This window comes from Protopterus annectens, chromosome 5.part0 (assembly GCF_019279795.1).
Source record: "Protopterus annectens isolate FY-2018-M chromosome 5.part0, PAN1.0, whole genome shotgun sequence".
Lineage (NCBI taxonomy): Eukaryota > Metazoa > Chordata > Ceratodontiformes > Protopteridae > Protopterus > Protopterus annectens.
This window is the reverse complement of record NC_056735.1, coordinates 1,370,414,253-1,370,428,173: the sequence shown is the minus strand read 5'-3', so window position 1 is coordinate 1,370,428,173 and position 13,921 is coordinate 1,370,414,253. Positions and strand designations below refer to the sequence as shown.

Here is a 13,921-nt window from a genome sequence, read left to right as displayed (position 1 = left end):
CTGCAAAATAATAAGATTATGCTTTTATTGCCATTTCTACAAAGGGAAGCTTCATGAAGGACAATTACTAAACATAAGAAACATAGCTCTGGATTCAGTCTGGGACTACAGGAAAGAAATAAATGGTGGATAAGGGGCCACTTATTATATACTGCTTCATGACTGGCATTGGATATCATTCAGTTATATTCCCTAAGATGACTGTGGGAAGAAAGAAAACATTGAAGCTGACAATGCATGCAACATATCAAAAGAAAGACAATGGTGCAAGAAAAACAATTTATTTTCATAGGCAAGCTAAATTAAGCCTTTTAGAAGCAAAGAAATTGAGCTTGTATTCAAAACCACTCTTGCAACACTCATTACTTCAGTAAATGGGTTAGTAGAATTTGGTATTAAATATTAACATCAGTAAAAAAAAAGCAATGTAATCTTTCGGTATTATAAACTTGATATCACTTTATTTGAATTCTTCTACAGTATTGGTATTAGCCTGTGAAGTGATAAAATTTCCAGTTAGAGCTGAATGGATTAACTCAGGAGTGATGGGCCAGTCATCTTTACTCCGTGCTGTAGCCATATCACTGTCTTGTGTACTGGCTTCTTGCAATGAATTTGCTTCATTAACAGTCATACCTTTTCCGACCACTCGCAACAGTTTAAGTTCTAGAGGTCCCAGCTGAAAGTACTCCTAAAATATATATACAGACAGTAGATATTTACAAACTTTGTTTTTCAAACTCAAGTAGCTATCTGTGTAACATTGTTGCTAAAGTTATGCATTTAGGTGATAGAAATTTAGAAGAATCAATTACAGTAAAGACAATACATTCTACTTTTTTTAATATATCCAGAAATGAGATTCACTTGTTATGCCCCAGAGTGAAACTTTTCTGACATGACAATCCCTACATCTACTTAACTTCTCCAAATGCCACTAATTTCTCTAAGTCACTTACTGTTTAGTTGTTCATAGCTAAGAGTGCTAGGCCTTTGATGGCCAAAGCAGTTGGTCTGAATGCAGGAGCCATCAACAGTGGACATGTAGTCAGGGATGGGGACTGTTTAACTGTCTAGCATAACTTCACTGCACAAGTTGTACAATGGCATTCACAGTGGCCATACACAAATTCCTGTCTATAAGTATGCTTGCATAATATTTTGCTTTGTGTCAATCAGGAGCGTGTACTGTGTACTGCTATGGTTACCCCCCCCCCCCAACAGCTGGCAGCCTGCAGTGAGAAAGACTATTTCTTCTCCAAAGATAGCAAAATACTTTTATCTCACCTCCTAAACAGGAGACCTGGAGTCTAGTGGCACAGTTGGATGCAAAACTATATCAGTGGGCTGGCTATATTGATACTTGCTTTAATAATGCAGATAGTGAACCAATGCAATGCTGTATAACAAACCAAAACTGGTCTCAGCAAGGAAATGTTCAAAAGCACCAAAACAAAATGGCGATGAAGAGATGAATAAATGTATTTACTGGAGTTTAATAAAAATAATAAGTGCTTTTGTCTTTACAATAAACAAGACTTCTTCAGAGTACAACATACACTAATACCATTTAAATATCACAGGACCATAAAACTTGAGTCATCTCACTGTTTTAAAGGTCTAGACTTAAACACACATTTATTATTAACAGCTTCATCCAGCCCAAGTTTAAAATATGAATACAATAAAGTTTGCCACTTAAGTTCTTTGGTTTCTAATAATGTGATTTATTTTTATTTATTTACTTATTTATTTTACATTTGTTGACCGGGATAATCTGACTGGATCAATGTCCATTTTCAGTGGAGGCACGGGGAGCTAAGCTCCAAAAGCATACAGTACATTAACTAGCTAATAAGACATAATTGCCTGTATGGTATTTCCAAAAATACATTAAATAACTATTAAGACAATTATTACATGAATGGAAATTACAAAAAATATGTAAGCAAACATGAAATAGACAAGAACACAGGTTAGACAACATTGCCATCTCTAAGCCCCATATTAACTAAATCTATTATGAAAAATAGATTTTTCAAACTTTCCAAATTACATTTACTTTTATGTTTCACCAATTCAGTATTTACATAGCCTGTCTTCATAGCATAAAAGTGTTCACAAATGCAGATTTTTAACATATTGTTGGTTTTGCCAACATAAAACTGTTCACAACCTAAATACTAGGAACATTAAACCACATTTTTAGAGGTGCAATCATAGTATCCAGGACTTCCATAAGAATTTTTAGCAGAATGACAAAAAATAGATGGCCCATCTACAACAATAAAATGTATATGTCCCTCTTTTACTAGTAAAAGCTACATTGATTTTTACTTTACTAAACAGATCTTTCAAAATTTTAGACCTTTTATCTACAAAATCAGATGTGCATTCTGAAACATTTAAAACATCAGGACACCCCTTGAAAATTTTAATCATTTTAAACCAGGTATTACTTTATGTTATAGTCTGAGAAAGTCTTGTTTATACTAAAGATGACAAGGCTTACCATTATTATTAAAATTTAATGCTGTGTATAATTGCTACTCAGTAATATTGCTTTGGGATGGTAGAGTAGTCATCACTTCATTTAGATGTAGCTAAGTGGTGTGCTATTTAACCCTCCAGTACTGGAAATTCTCAGCATAGCAATGCATCTATACTTCTTACATTATGAAGTTCAATAATAAAGGCAAAAAAAAAAAAAATATATCAACATACCTGCTCCACTTAAAATCCCAGTCCCTCTGTAGCAGGCCTCCACCCCAATCCCTCAGAGCCACATGCTCCAGGGATCTAAACCTTGTCATCACAATGAACAAAACATGCTGGAGGGATAGGTTCCTGACCCAGAGACTCCCTGTACTCTGGAATAGACTACCCATACATGTCAAGCAGAGCGCCTCCTTGGCGCTTTTCAAAGGGAACCTTGATGACTGGATGGGAGATAAGAAATTCACCTCGGGGATCAGACAGGGGTCACGCGAAGTAAATGTTGTGGGAAGAAATATCCAGGGAATTGTTATGGCTAGGCTTGTATAGGCCCTAGGCCGATAGCCTAGTATCAACCTATGAACCTATGAAGTCTACAAAAGTAAAGTCTGTGGGCTGGATTCAATAAAGCCTACACAATGTGCTAAAACTGTATGCACGTCGCTGCATGATGCACACATGGTAAAGTGCAGTTTTTGATTCAGTAAGTGCCTCTACACTCTGTATAGAGCCGTGTAAACATAGTGGCATGCTAATTACTGCATAAGCAGCTGAATTGCATGCAAATCAACCAATCCAAGATGGAGAAGCTATTCAACAATCTATAAAACAATCGTGTACACTCAGTGCAGGTTTTGCCTGCAAATTCCAAAACCTATTGGAATACAGCCATGGAACGTACTCTATACAGAAACAATGTTAGGGGCTACTGTTGCTCTTATATATGTGTTTGTGCAACAGGCCCAAGTCTATGCTGCTGCTGTTGCTAATAGACCTCGGCAAAGAAGGAGAAGGGTGCATGGATTGGAAATTGTAGAGCACTACAGGGTGGATAGAGACACAATACAGGAATTCTGCAACCTTTGTTGCCTTCAACTGAGAGCGACTGCAAACCAAAGGGAACTAATACCTGTGGAGACTAAGGTACGTGCAGCATTCAGAATATTAGCTACAGGAACCTTCCAGAGACCAACAGGGGATATGCTGGGAGTATCACGGGCATCAGAATCCAGGATCCTACATCAATTCATGAATGCTATGCTACAACATACCTGTGACTACATACACTTTCCCCGTACACCCAAGGACAGAACTACAACTATGCAGAATTTCTACCCTGTAGCACACCACCCTGAAGTCTTGGGTGCCACAGACTGTGTACACATTGTAATCACAGCACCGCCCGGGGAACAGGGAAGGGTGTACATAAACAGAAAGGGCTTCCACTCCATTAACTACCAGGTTGTGTGTAATGCTAAGGGAATCATCCTGAATGTGCATGCTGGCAACCCAGGCAGTTACCACAATTCCCATATCTGTCACATCTCATAACTCTATCAGGTTTTCTAGGGGGATATCCCTCAGAGTCATTTACTGGGGGATGCAGGTTTTGCACTCACGCTATGGCTGAAGAACACTATAATGAGACACAAGCTCAAAACAGGAATATCATAGAGCATGTGTTTGGGCTTCTGAAGTCCCAGTCCCAGTGCCTAGATACATCTGGGGGAGCCCTGCAGTACAATCCCTGTACTTGTGCTGAAATGTTCACTGTCTGCCCCTTCATTCACAATATTATTCCAAGAAAACAGCTTCTGCAGGAACACCAAGGGGAAGGACACACATCCCACCACCACTGGCAACGTCACCACAGCCACACACAGGTGAGGAGTCAGAGGGGAACTACCAGGTGCTGTGGGTATTGGTAAACATAGCCTTGCACAACAAGCCCTTGCCCTGGCCAAGAGGCAATGGACAGCACACATGCTTACCACCTAAAGGAGTAAAACCTTCATCCTATGCACATACATACAGTTACATTAATGACACGCAACACTCACAACCTTTACTTACACATGTAATGGCTGTGTACTACTAGCATCACAGAGACTTAGCCCAAAATTAAAACTCTTCTAACTGCTGGACTATCAAGGTACGTGTTGAACCTGGAATAGGAAAATAAACGGCTAATTACACAAATGAATGTCAGATCATTGCATATTGTTGCTTGCTAATGTAACTAACCAGAAGGTGGGTGATTTTTACAGCAATGATATCAATATGCGACAGCAATGACTTATGTCAATAGATGTGTTCTCTATTGACTAATAGGCCTCATGCATTAAAGGTTCACACATTACAAAAACATATAAGAAAGCAGTACAATCACAAATAAGTATATACTAAGCACTCAGTCAGCTATGCAACCTGTACAGACAAAAGACTTATGCACCCCCTGAATCCAAAAGATAGAAAATCAAGGATATGGTACAGTTATCATAATTTGTACAGGGTGTTGTCTGGGGGGATAGAAGGCCAAGGCTGACACAAAATGTAATGAGTGCATGTTTGTAATAAAGGCAGGCAGACAGAAATTTGGATAAAGTATCAAATGGCCACTGAGACGAAATGAGCTGCAAGGCTCATGACTGACCCATGTAACTGTTATGTGCATGTGTCTGTATTGGCACTCAAGGTAAAATGTGTGTATGAATTTCTGCAAGAACACAGCCAAGCTCTGTGCTAGCTATATGTTCTGGTATGTCAGACAGGTGTGAGCCATACATGGTAGATATAACAGTTCATCTTTGTCGCCCAGACCATACGAACTGGCTGTGCCAGGAGTTGCACTGGCACATCCATGCTGCCCATGGTCAGATGCACTGCTACTACCTGAATGTGACTGATGTCTGCTGGGTGAGCTCTCATCACAAGTATGCCCTGGACACTGGGATTGGACAACTTAATCACTGATGGATCGGTGGAAGTAGTGCCACTATGGTAGCGTGATCAGGCACAACCACATTGGCTAACATCAGATGATGCTTCTGACTTGCATCCACGTCAATGCCACCCCCCTCCCAGTAGACCTTCTATCCTGTCATTCACCCTATCCATTAAATTGGTCACATGGCAGATGCAGTCACACATGTCAGCCTGTGCCACATCTACAAACCTAATCATGTCCTCAGAGGCTCTATTGGAATGTACCTGTGCCTACATGATGACCCTAAACATATGCTGAGTGGCACTTAAAGACACACCAGGATCAGGTGGAGGGTGGACAGCAGGGATCCTCCCGAGCACCCCTAATAATCATTCTGTGTGGCACCTTGCCCACACTTTGGCCATGGCTAGAGTCAACCAGCACTGAAGCTGCAGTAACCACACTACCCTGATCAAGTGTGTCACCCTCCACTTGTCCAATGTCTGAGGGGTCTCTGGAATAAGTATGCATAGACCTACAAGCTGTGTCTGAAGGAAATACAGAGGATGGCTGAATATCCTCCTCAGTGTCAGATTCAACCTCTGCACCCCCGACTGTGCCTCTGTTTGCCTGCCATCATCGTCACAGTCTGCCGATACTCTGACATCAGGTGGTAAGAGTCTTACACTTTAACTGTCAAGATCACCTGAGATAATAACAGCAAATGCAGGAACAAAATTGATACCTACACTAAATTCAATGCAATTATAACAAACTAACACTGGTGCCACTATCACAGATGGTAAAGCAATATACACACTCATGACACACACCTCGCACATATGGATAAATGGATATTTCTGACAAATGGTCATCAGTAATCAAATAAAAATCTTTGCCTTACCATGTGCACATGAATCCACCCTTGCTAGGGAGGATGATCCTGGAAGAATTGAAGCAAGGTAAGGATACAATCATAACAACTGCAATAACACAGGAGGGCAGTGAATATACAATGTTTGCCTATATGTTCATTAACAATACTATTAACTGAAACTTGCTGACACATCCACCCAAAGGCCATATGTAATGAACAAAAATGTGTCATTAACTCTATCATCAAAAGCTTCATCCAAAAAATATAAAACACATGAACTATTACTTACATATTACTTACAATATATTATTATACAAGCAGATCTTACAAACTGAGATATGTAAGCTTACCTGGAAGCTCCTCCTAGGACATACTTGTCCTCCCAGAAACATAAGCACAAGCATCAATCACATGTTATTGCGGTTGTGCAGTCTCTACTGAGCTCACTGGATCTCTGACAATGGACAGAAACTCTTCATTTGGTGTCAGTGGTGGCTCTGTTGCAGGCCTCCACCCCACACTGTTCACAGGCGACTGCAGCTGCTCTCCTCCAGGCTGATGAAATTATATCAATGGCCCTATGGCACACCTGATCCTAAGTCCTGGTCTGCACCCCCCCCCCCCATGGCATTTACGTCATTGACTATCTGGTTCCAAATCTGCATTCTGTCAGTCATATCCCAATGTCCTCTCTCAAGCAGAAAGGTGCTGTGGCACCTGAATGCCTGCTCTATGATGTCATTTTCCGAGTCACTGAAAGGGGGTTTATGTTGATCTGTACTCTTGGGTGCCATAATCTTATGTGACATAAAATAGAGAAGGATACAACACAAAAATATCACATAATGAAATTCCTGCTTATATACATACACATATTATATTTTTAACATTAACCACTGGAGGCACACATTTTCACACAGTCCAGTTATTAAAATTTAGAGTTATGTGGCTGTAACATATCACACACACACAAACCAATGTTTGGTCCAAAACAAGGAATACCAATGGAGTAATGTATTGTTTAGAAACTCAATAACAAAAAAAAAAATGACCAGCACAAATGGTAGTGTAAAAATCATTTATCAAAAAGAATATTGCAACAAATGAAAAAACAGCATTCCGGTTTCGGCAAAGCCTTCTTCAGTGCTGGTTACATTAAACACACACACCCACAATGCCCTTTTATACATAAACCCTCTCCAATAAATCAATTAACAAATATTTAAACCAGGAGGCAATGATGCCCCTAATTTAATAATCCAAGTCCGTTCCTTTTTGTTCAACATACTGTGCCACCCCATTTTTGTTTAGGTAATGTATTGTTTAAAACAGAAAGAACAGGATGACTACACACCTTCAAGAGCAAACCTCTTGAAACACAACTTATGTTGCAGCAACACAAATGGACTTGGCTCCCCACTTCTAAAACAACAGGCAAACGATAACAGTTTGCACAAATTAAGCAATACCGCATAATTAAATTGTTATAAATTCTTTCAGCTCAATTCTCACAAAATATGAGTATACATTTACAACAGAAAAGTCAATTTTATACAATTGCCAGTCACCTCTCACTGTGCCCAGCACTCCCCTGGAGGTGTCTATGGGCCATCTTAGAAGCTAACATCCCTGTATCGTTAATGACACACCAACTTTGAGATGCACAGAAGGACAACTCAAAGCCAGCTGTAACGTGCCAAAGCTTTATTCCAAAGTTGAGCGCTTTCATTCTTACTGTTTTGAGAACTTCATCAGAACTAAAATCATGCATTAAAACACCATTTAAATAACCCAGCAAGAGGTCACGTGATATAAAAATCACACGAAAAAAATAAAAATAAAATCACAAAATGTCAAAATGCTTCAATTTTAAAACTGAATTAATTGAAATAGTCTCATTTAAACTAGTGTAGCTTGTAGCATTTAATTCAATTTACACATCAATTCACAAGTGTCCAAATGTTTATTCACAATCCTACCCTGACTGTCCTTCCTAACTTGTTCAATAATTAAAAAGCCGAAGCTGTGTGCATCACAAAACATAACATATTTGTAAAGAGTATTGGTAAGTTTGTTTTTCCTAATATCAAAACAATGCTCATATATACGATCTCTTAACCTCTTATTAATGCTTGTTTAGTCAATTTAAAAAAATTAAAGAACCATGTATAAAGATAATTATAAATGACTATGTACAGCACTGGAGATCATATGAATTATGTGTGTCACTGAGGGTATACTGACAATTATGTTTATGTTCTTAAAAGTACTTCAATGAAAGATATACATGAATGTATAAACCAGGACTTTGTCAGGTCACACACATACATGGTAATACACTCATTCTTTCATGTGTCTGCATAATTAATGAGCATGTCTGACATGCACTTCTTCTGTGGCAAAGATGAAAAAAAACAACTATGCGGAAGAATATGTTTTGTCTCCTTTACATAGGTTTGACTCCCACATTGTACTAATTACTTTTATCAGTGTGTAAAGCCACATAAAAAATGTATCGGGTCATAAAATTTATACACCCAATACAAGTCTGCCAAGTTAAAACAACATGTACAACAGCAACCAACCATTACAATAATAGCAACTGTCACATTGCCCTTCCTATTTCATAAACTGCATTCTTCTCTGTTTGGCACTGTTGGTCTCCACTTAACATCAAGCAAACATGGTTGGCATAGTTGTGCGGGTTTGCTCACTGACCATTAAATTTGATATCACAAACCATTAAACTTGATATCACAAATTAGCAGGAAAACACTTTTAACTGTTGCTATATGACCTGTATAGACAAGGCAGGAGCAAGAAAGGAAGTTGCCCAATTTAGGGCTCATTGATGGGGTATAGAGGAGCCCAGAATCTTCATTGGACTCCTTGTAAAGTGCCACAGATGTAGGCTATTGAAGGAGGACAATACTGGGTCTTAATATAAATCACAGAATTTGGAATAGTCTTGCCACGCTTTCTCCACTGCGACTGCATTTCACTCACTGGAAGCAATGCAGGCACCACTTCAATTGCCTGAAAAGGTGCAAGCAGGCACAACTAAACCAGTGGCTGGATGAGTTTAGGACTGCTGACATCCCACAGTTGTGTAGGTATACAGATAAAGACACTAAATTATATAGAAAGCTGGATATAGCCAAGACTGGTATGCATAATGCTTTTCCCTTTTTCTCTCCTTTTTATTTTATAGCCACCCAGGAGATTGCAGTGAACAGGGAAGCCCATGCTGAATATTTAGAAATGTTAAGAGAAGTAAGCGGTATGTATGCAGCAGAAAAGTATTATTATTTTATCAAAAGTACTGCTCTTTTATATATTAGTAGCAAATTAAGCATGCATATCTGAACTGTAAAATCAAACATGCATGCTTCAGTCTGTAGCTCAAGACAATTGTAGTAATCAATTGAAATAGTGTATTCAGATGTTGTGGGTTCACATCCCACAGGTAACAACTATACTGTAAAATAATTTAAAATATTACATCATTTCAGCTAAATTGGCATAAATGCCGTGCTGTTAACTTAATCTGTATTATTTAAAAAAAGCATATGTGCAATATATGCATATTGTAGTTTTTAAAGAGTATAATTAATGTACACGTAAACATATTTATAGGTTCATAGGTTGGTACTAGGCTATCGGCCCTAGGGCCTATGCAAGCCTGGCCATAACAATTCCCTGGATATTTCTTCCCACAATATTTACTTCTCCAGGCCCCTGTCTAGCAGGGTGACTGACATGATCCCCGGGGTGAATTTCCTATCTCCCATCCAATCATCAAGGTTCCTTTTGAAGAGGGCCAAAGAGGCGCTCTGCTTGATATGTATGGGTAGTCTATTCCAGAGTATGGGGAGACTCTGGGTCAGGAACCTATCCCTCCAGCATGTTTTGTTCATTGTGATGACAAGGTTTAGATCCCTGGAGCATGTGGCTCTGAGGGATTAGGATTTCTTTACGTGGAGCATGTCCAACAGCTCAGGGTTTGACATGGCCTTGTATGTTAAGCAGAGATCGCCTCTGAGTAGACGATATTGCCACAGAGTATAACTGGAGTTTTTTTAGACGGTCAGTATATGGCATCTGCTTTAGGTCTGTGATTCTTTTAGTGAGGTATTTCTGTGGCCTTTCAAGCTGTTGCAGATGTCTTGTGAGGTACATACCAAACGGAGCATTATACTCTATAATGGGTCTAATGAGGGATGAGTACAGTGGGACAATGACCTCCTTTTTTCTGGATGAAAAGCCCTTAGTGATGAGGTGTGCCACATAGAAGGATTTCCTGACTGTTGTGGCAATGTGGTTATCGAAAGTGAGACCACTGTCCACCTGTGTCCCTAAGTCTCTCATCACACTTTCAATGTTTAGTGTCCTGCCACCTATATGGTAATTTATGGGTACATGTTTTTTTCCAAAGGGGATAAATATACATTTCTTGGCATTGAGCTTCAGCCCATGGCTCTGGCACCAGGCATCTGTTTCTGTAAGGCCCTTTTGTAGAATATCCACTTCATTTGGGGATTCAATAATGGCTCCCAGTTTGCAGTCATCTGCAGACTTTATTAGCCAGAGTCCCTTAGTGTTGGCCTGTACTACAGAGAAGTAGATGCCAAACAAGAGTGGTCCCAGGACTGAACCCTGAGGTACTCCACTTGTCACTTGTCTGGAGCTGGATATGGAGTTGGCTACTTTTACTGTCTGGGTTCTGTCAGTAAGCCAGTTAGCAACCCATCGAGTGACGTAGGAATTTATGCCTAGCTTAGTAAGTTTCTCTAGGATTCCAGAGTGGGGGATGGTGTCAAAGGCCTTGGCGAGGTCCAGATAGGCTGTCTGGACTGCCTTACCCTCGTCCACAGCTCTGGAGACTGATTTGAAGAAGTCAATCAGATTCAGGAGACAAGATCGGCCCTTCACAAACCCAAACTGAGTGGGGTCTAGTGTTTGAAGGTTGCCAATGTCTTTGTTTATAAGTTCCATGATAATGCGTTCCATGCCCTTGCAAATCAGGCTTGTCAGACTGATGGGATGGTAGTTCCCGGGATCCAAGGTGGATCCTCCCTTGTGGAGTGGGATAACTGTAGCTGTGCGCCACTCAATGGGCACGAAGCCTGAGGTGAGGCTATGATTAAACATGACACTTAGGTGAGATGCCATTTCATTTTGTAGTTCATGTAGTACATAGCCTGGGATGTCATCTGGTCCCATGGATGCTGTATTCTTAGCTTTGGAGAGTGCGGTTTCTACCTGTGTGGCCGTGATTATCAGAATTTCGCAATCTTTTGGTATTGAGATGGACCTTTTAGGGGGTGAGAGTGGGGTGAAGTTGGCACTAAATCGATCTGCCAGGATATTGGCAATATCCTTGGGATCAGTATATTTAATGCCATTCTGTTGTAACTCAGAGCAGATGTGAGCATTGCCATTTAGATTTTTGACATAACTATAGAATGCCTTGTGGTTGTCTTTGGAATCTTTGGCAATTTTATTTTCATAACTAGCTTCTGAGGATTTTATGAGGGATCTCAGCTTCTTACTGAGGCTGGTGAGGGAGTTTTTTTGCATCCTGGGATTTTCCTCTTTTTTGCAACAGTTTCTTCCTTCTGTTGTATAGTTTGTTTATAGCAGGGGACCACCAGATTGGCTTCCTTTTTTGGAGAAGAGCATCTTGGTTCTATTTGGGATGGCACGATTCATGCACGAGTGGATGTGCTCGTACAGTGCCTTAGTGTAGGATTCTGCAGTCGAACTTCCAGATCCCGTCTGCGTGGGTGTTGTGAAGTTTGTCACTTCTGACTTCAGTAGCTTGAAGTTGGCTTTGGAGAAGTTTTTAAGGAGGTTTCCTTACTAGGGGTGGGAGTGGGATGTGGATGTCAAGGGTGATTTGCTTATGGTCAGACCTGACCAATGAGGGGGTGACCACTGGTGTGGAGCATCTATCTACCAACATGGGAGATAGATGCTCCACTGGTGTGGAGCATCTATCTCCCATGTTGGTAATGACCAGGTCTAGGATATTGGAGCCCCTGGTGGGACAATGGATTAGATGAGCCAGGGCATTGGAATTTATGAATCCCAAGAACCGTTGGGAAAAGGAGTTGGTACCTGAGTAGTTTTCCCAATTAATGGCAGGGTAGTTGAAATCACCCAGTATTAGGGTGTTTGGTTGTATCTTAATATTTTCCAGTATGTTTAGAAAGGTGTAGTGAGAATCTTGGGGCATGGATGGGGATTTGTAGCAAGCTACAATTTGGATTACAGTCTTACCTAGTGTTAGTTGCACCTGGAGAATTTCAGATGCATTGTGTTGGGCAACTAGCCTGGAGGTGTGAATATCCTTGGTGAATATGGACACTCCTCCACCTTTAGTGTTTCGTTCCTGGTTTTGTGGCCGAAAAGTGTGGTAAGAATTGTAGCCTGGTATTGCAGGGGTGCTCTCTGGAGCCTTGAACCAGGTCTCAGTTACTGCACAGATATCGATGTTCTCCATTTTTAGGAATGCCTCGAGAGAGTGCATTTTGAGGTTTAGACTTCTAGCATTGAGTAGCATTACCTTCAGATTTTGCCTGCTTCTTTTTGTTATGGTGGTGGTTTTATCCTTTGAACCTTGCCTAAAAAAGGCACTATAGGGGTGGCAAGAGCTTTAGCCAGTAACCTGAATCCCAGGGGTGACAGGTGCAGACCATCTCTGGCAAAGCATCGCGGTTTGTCGATCATGTCTTCCCAGGCAGACAAATACTGGATCCCCTTTGAATGACACCAGAAGCTTAGCCAATTGTTGAAGTCAATCATTTTGTCCTTATACTGTGGTATCATTCTTGGCGAAGGCAGGATGCTACTCAGGGCTAGGGTCATACCTGCCTGGGTCGCATGATCCAAGAGCTCTTCCATATCTCTTTTCATGTAGTCCAGGGAGGTATGTCTCAAGTCATTCACTCCATCATGGACAATGACAGAGTCATATTCGTACTTGTTGTGGAGTGACTTGAGTACATGCGTTATGTGGTGGATCCTGGCACCCGACAGGCAGCTGATTTTCTCCTTGTTCAGTCTGGTGAGTGGGACATCAGTGTGCCTGACTATAGAGTCACCTATGACTAAAGTGTTGGGTACATTGTCTTGCCTTAGGGGCTGTTGTTGGGTGGCACACTGGTGTTGTGAGCTATGTGTCACTTTGGTTGTGACTTTTGTTTGCATTTTGACTTCGGAGGTCCTTGTTGCTTGGGCAGGTTAATGTTAAGGGCCTCCACATATGTGGGTTTAGTGTTGCTATGTGTGGGTGTTGATGGTGTGGGTTTTGAAGGGCTATGAGTTGCTTGAGGTGTGATGCAGGTGTTAACCTTCTCCTCTTGACTGTCTAGCACAATCTTGGCCGGAGAGAGCTTTGCTTCCAGTTTGGCTATGTAAGTGCATCTCTCGCAGGTTGTAGTGTTGGGTGGTAGGAGGAGAGGATTGTCTGTGTACATGAGACAGCTGCCGCATTGCCCCAGTATGCCCAGATTCACCAGGTGGACAGGAGAAATCACCGGAAGCTGACCCTTGGACATGCCTGTTTAGGTGCTTTTATGTAAAGTTTAAGAGCTGTTTTCCCTTACCTTTGCAAGGTA

At 40.8% G+C, this 13,921-nt stretch overlaps 1 protein-coding gene across 1 annotated transcript in view; it reads right to left on the bottom strand.

Moving 5' to 3' along the window:
* Positions 1-265: 265 nt before the first annotated feature.
* CCDC83 (coiled-coil domain containing 83) overlaps positions 266-13,921 on the bottom strand; it is a 1,061,671-nt gene continuing 1,048,015 nt past the window's right edge. Inside the window, exon 11 of the mRNA XM_044071188.1 lies at positions 266-691. Coding sequence (XP_043927123.1) covers positions 461-691 — 231 coding nt within the window. The 3' untranslated portion in view covers positions 266-460. The remainder of the gene's footprint in view (positions 692-13,921) is intronic.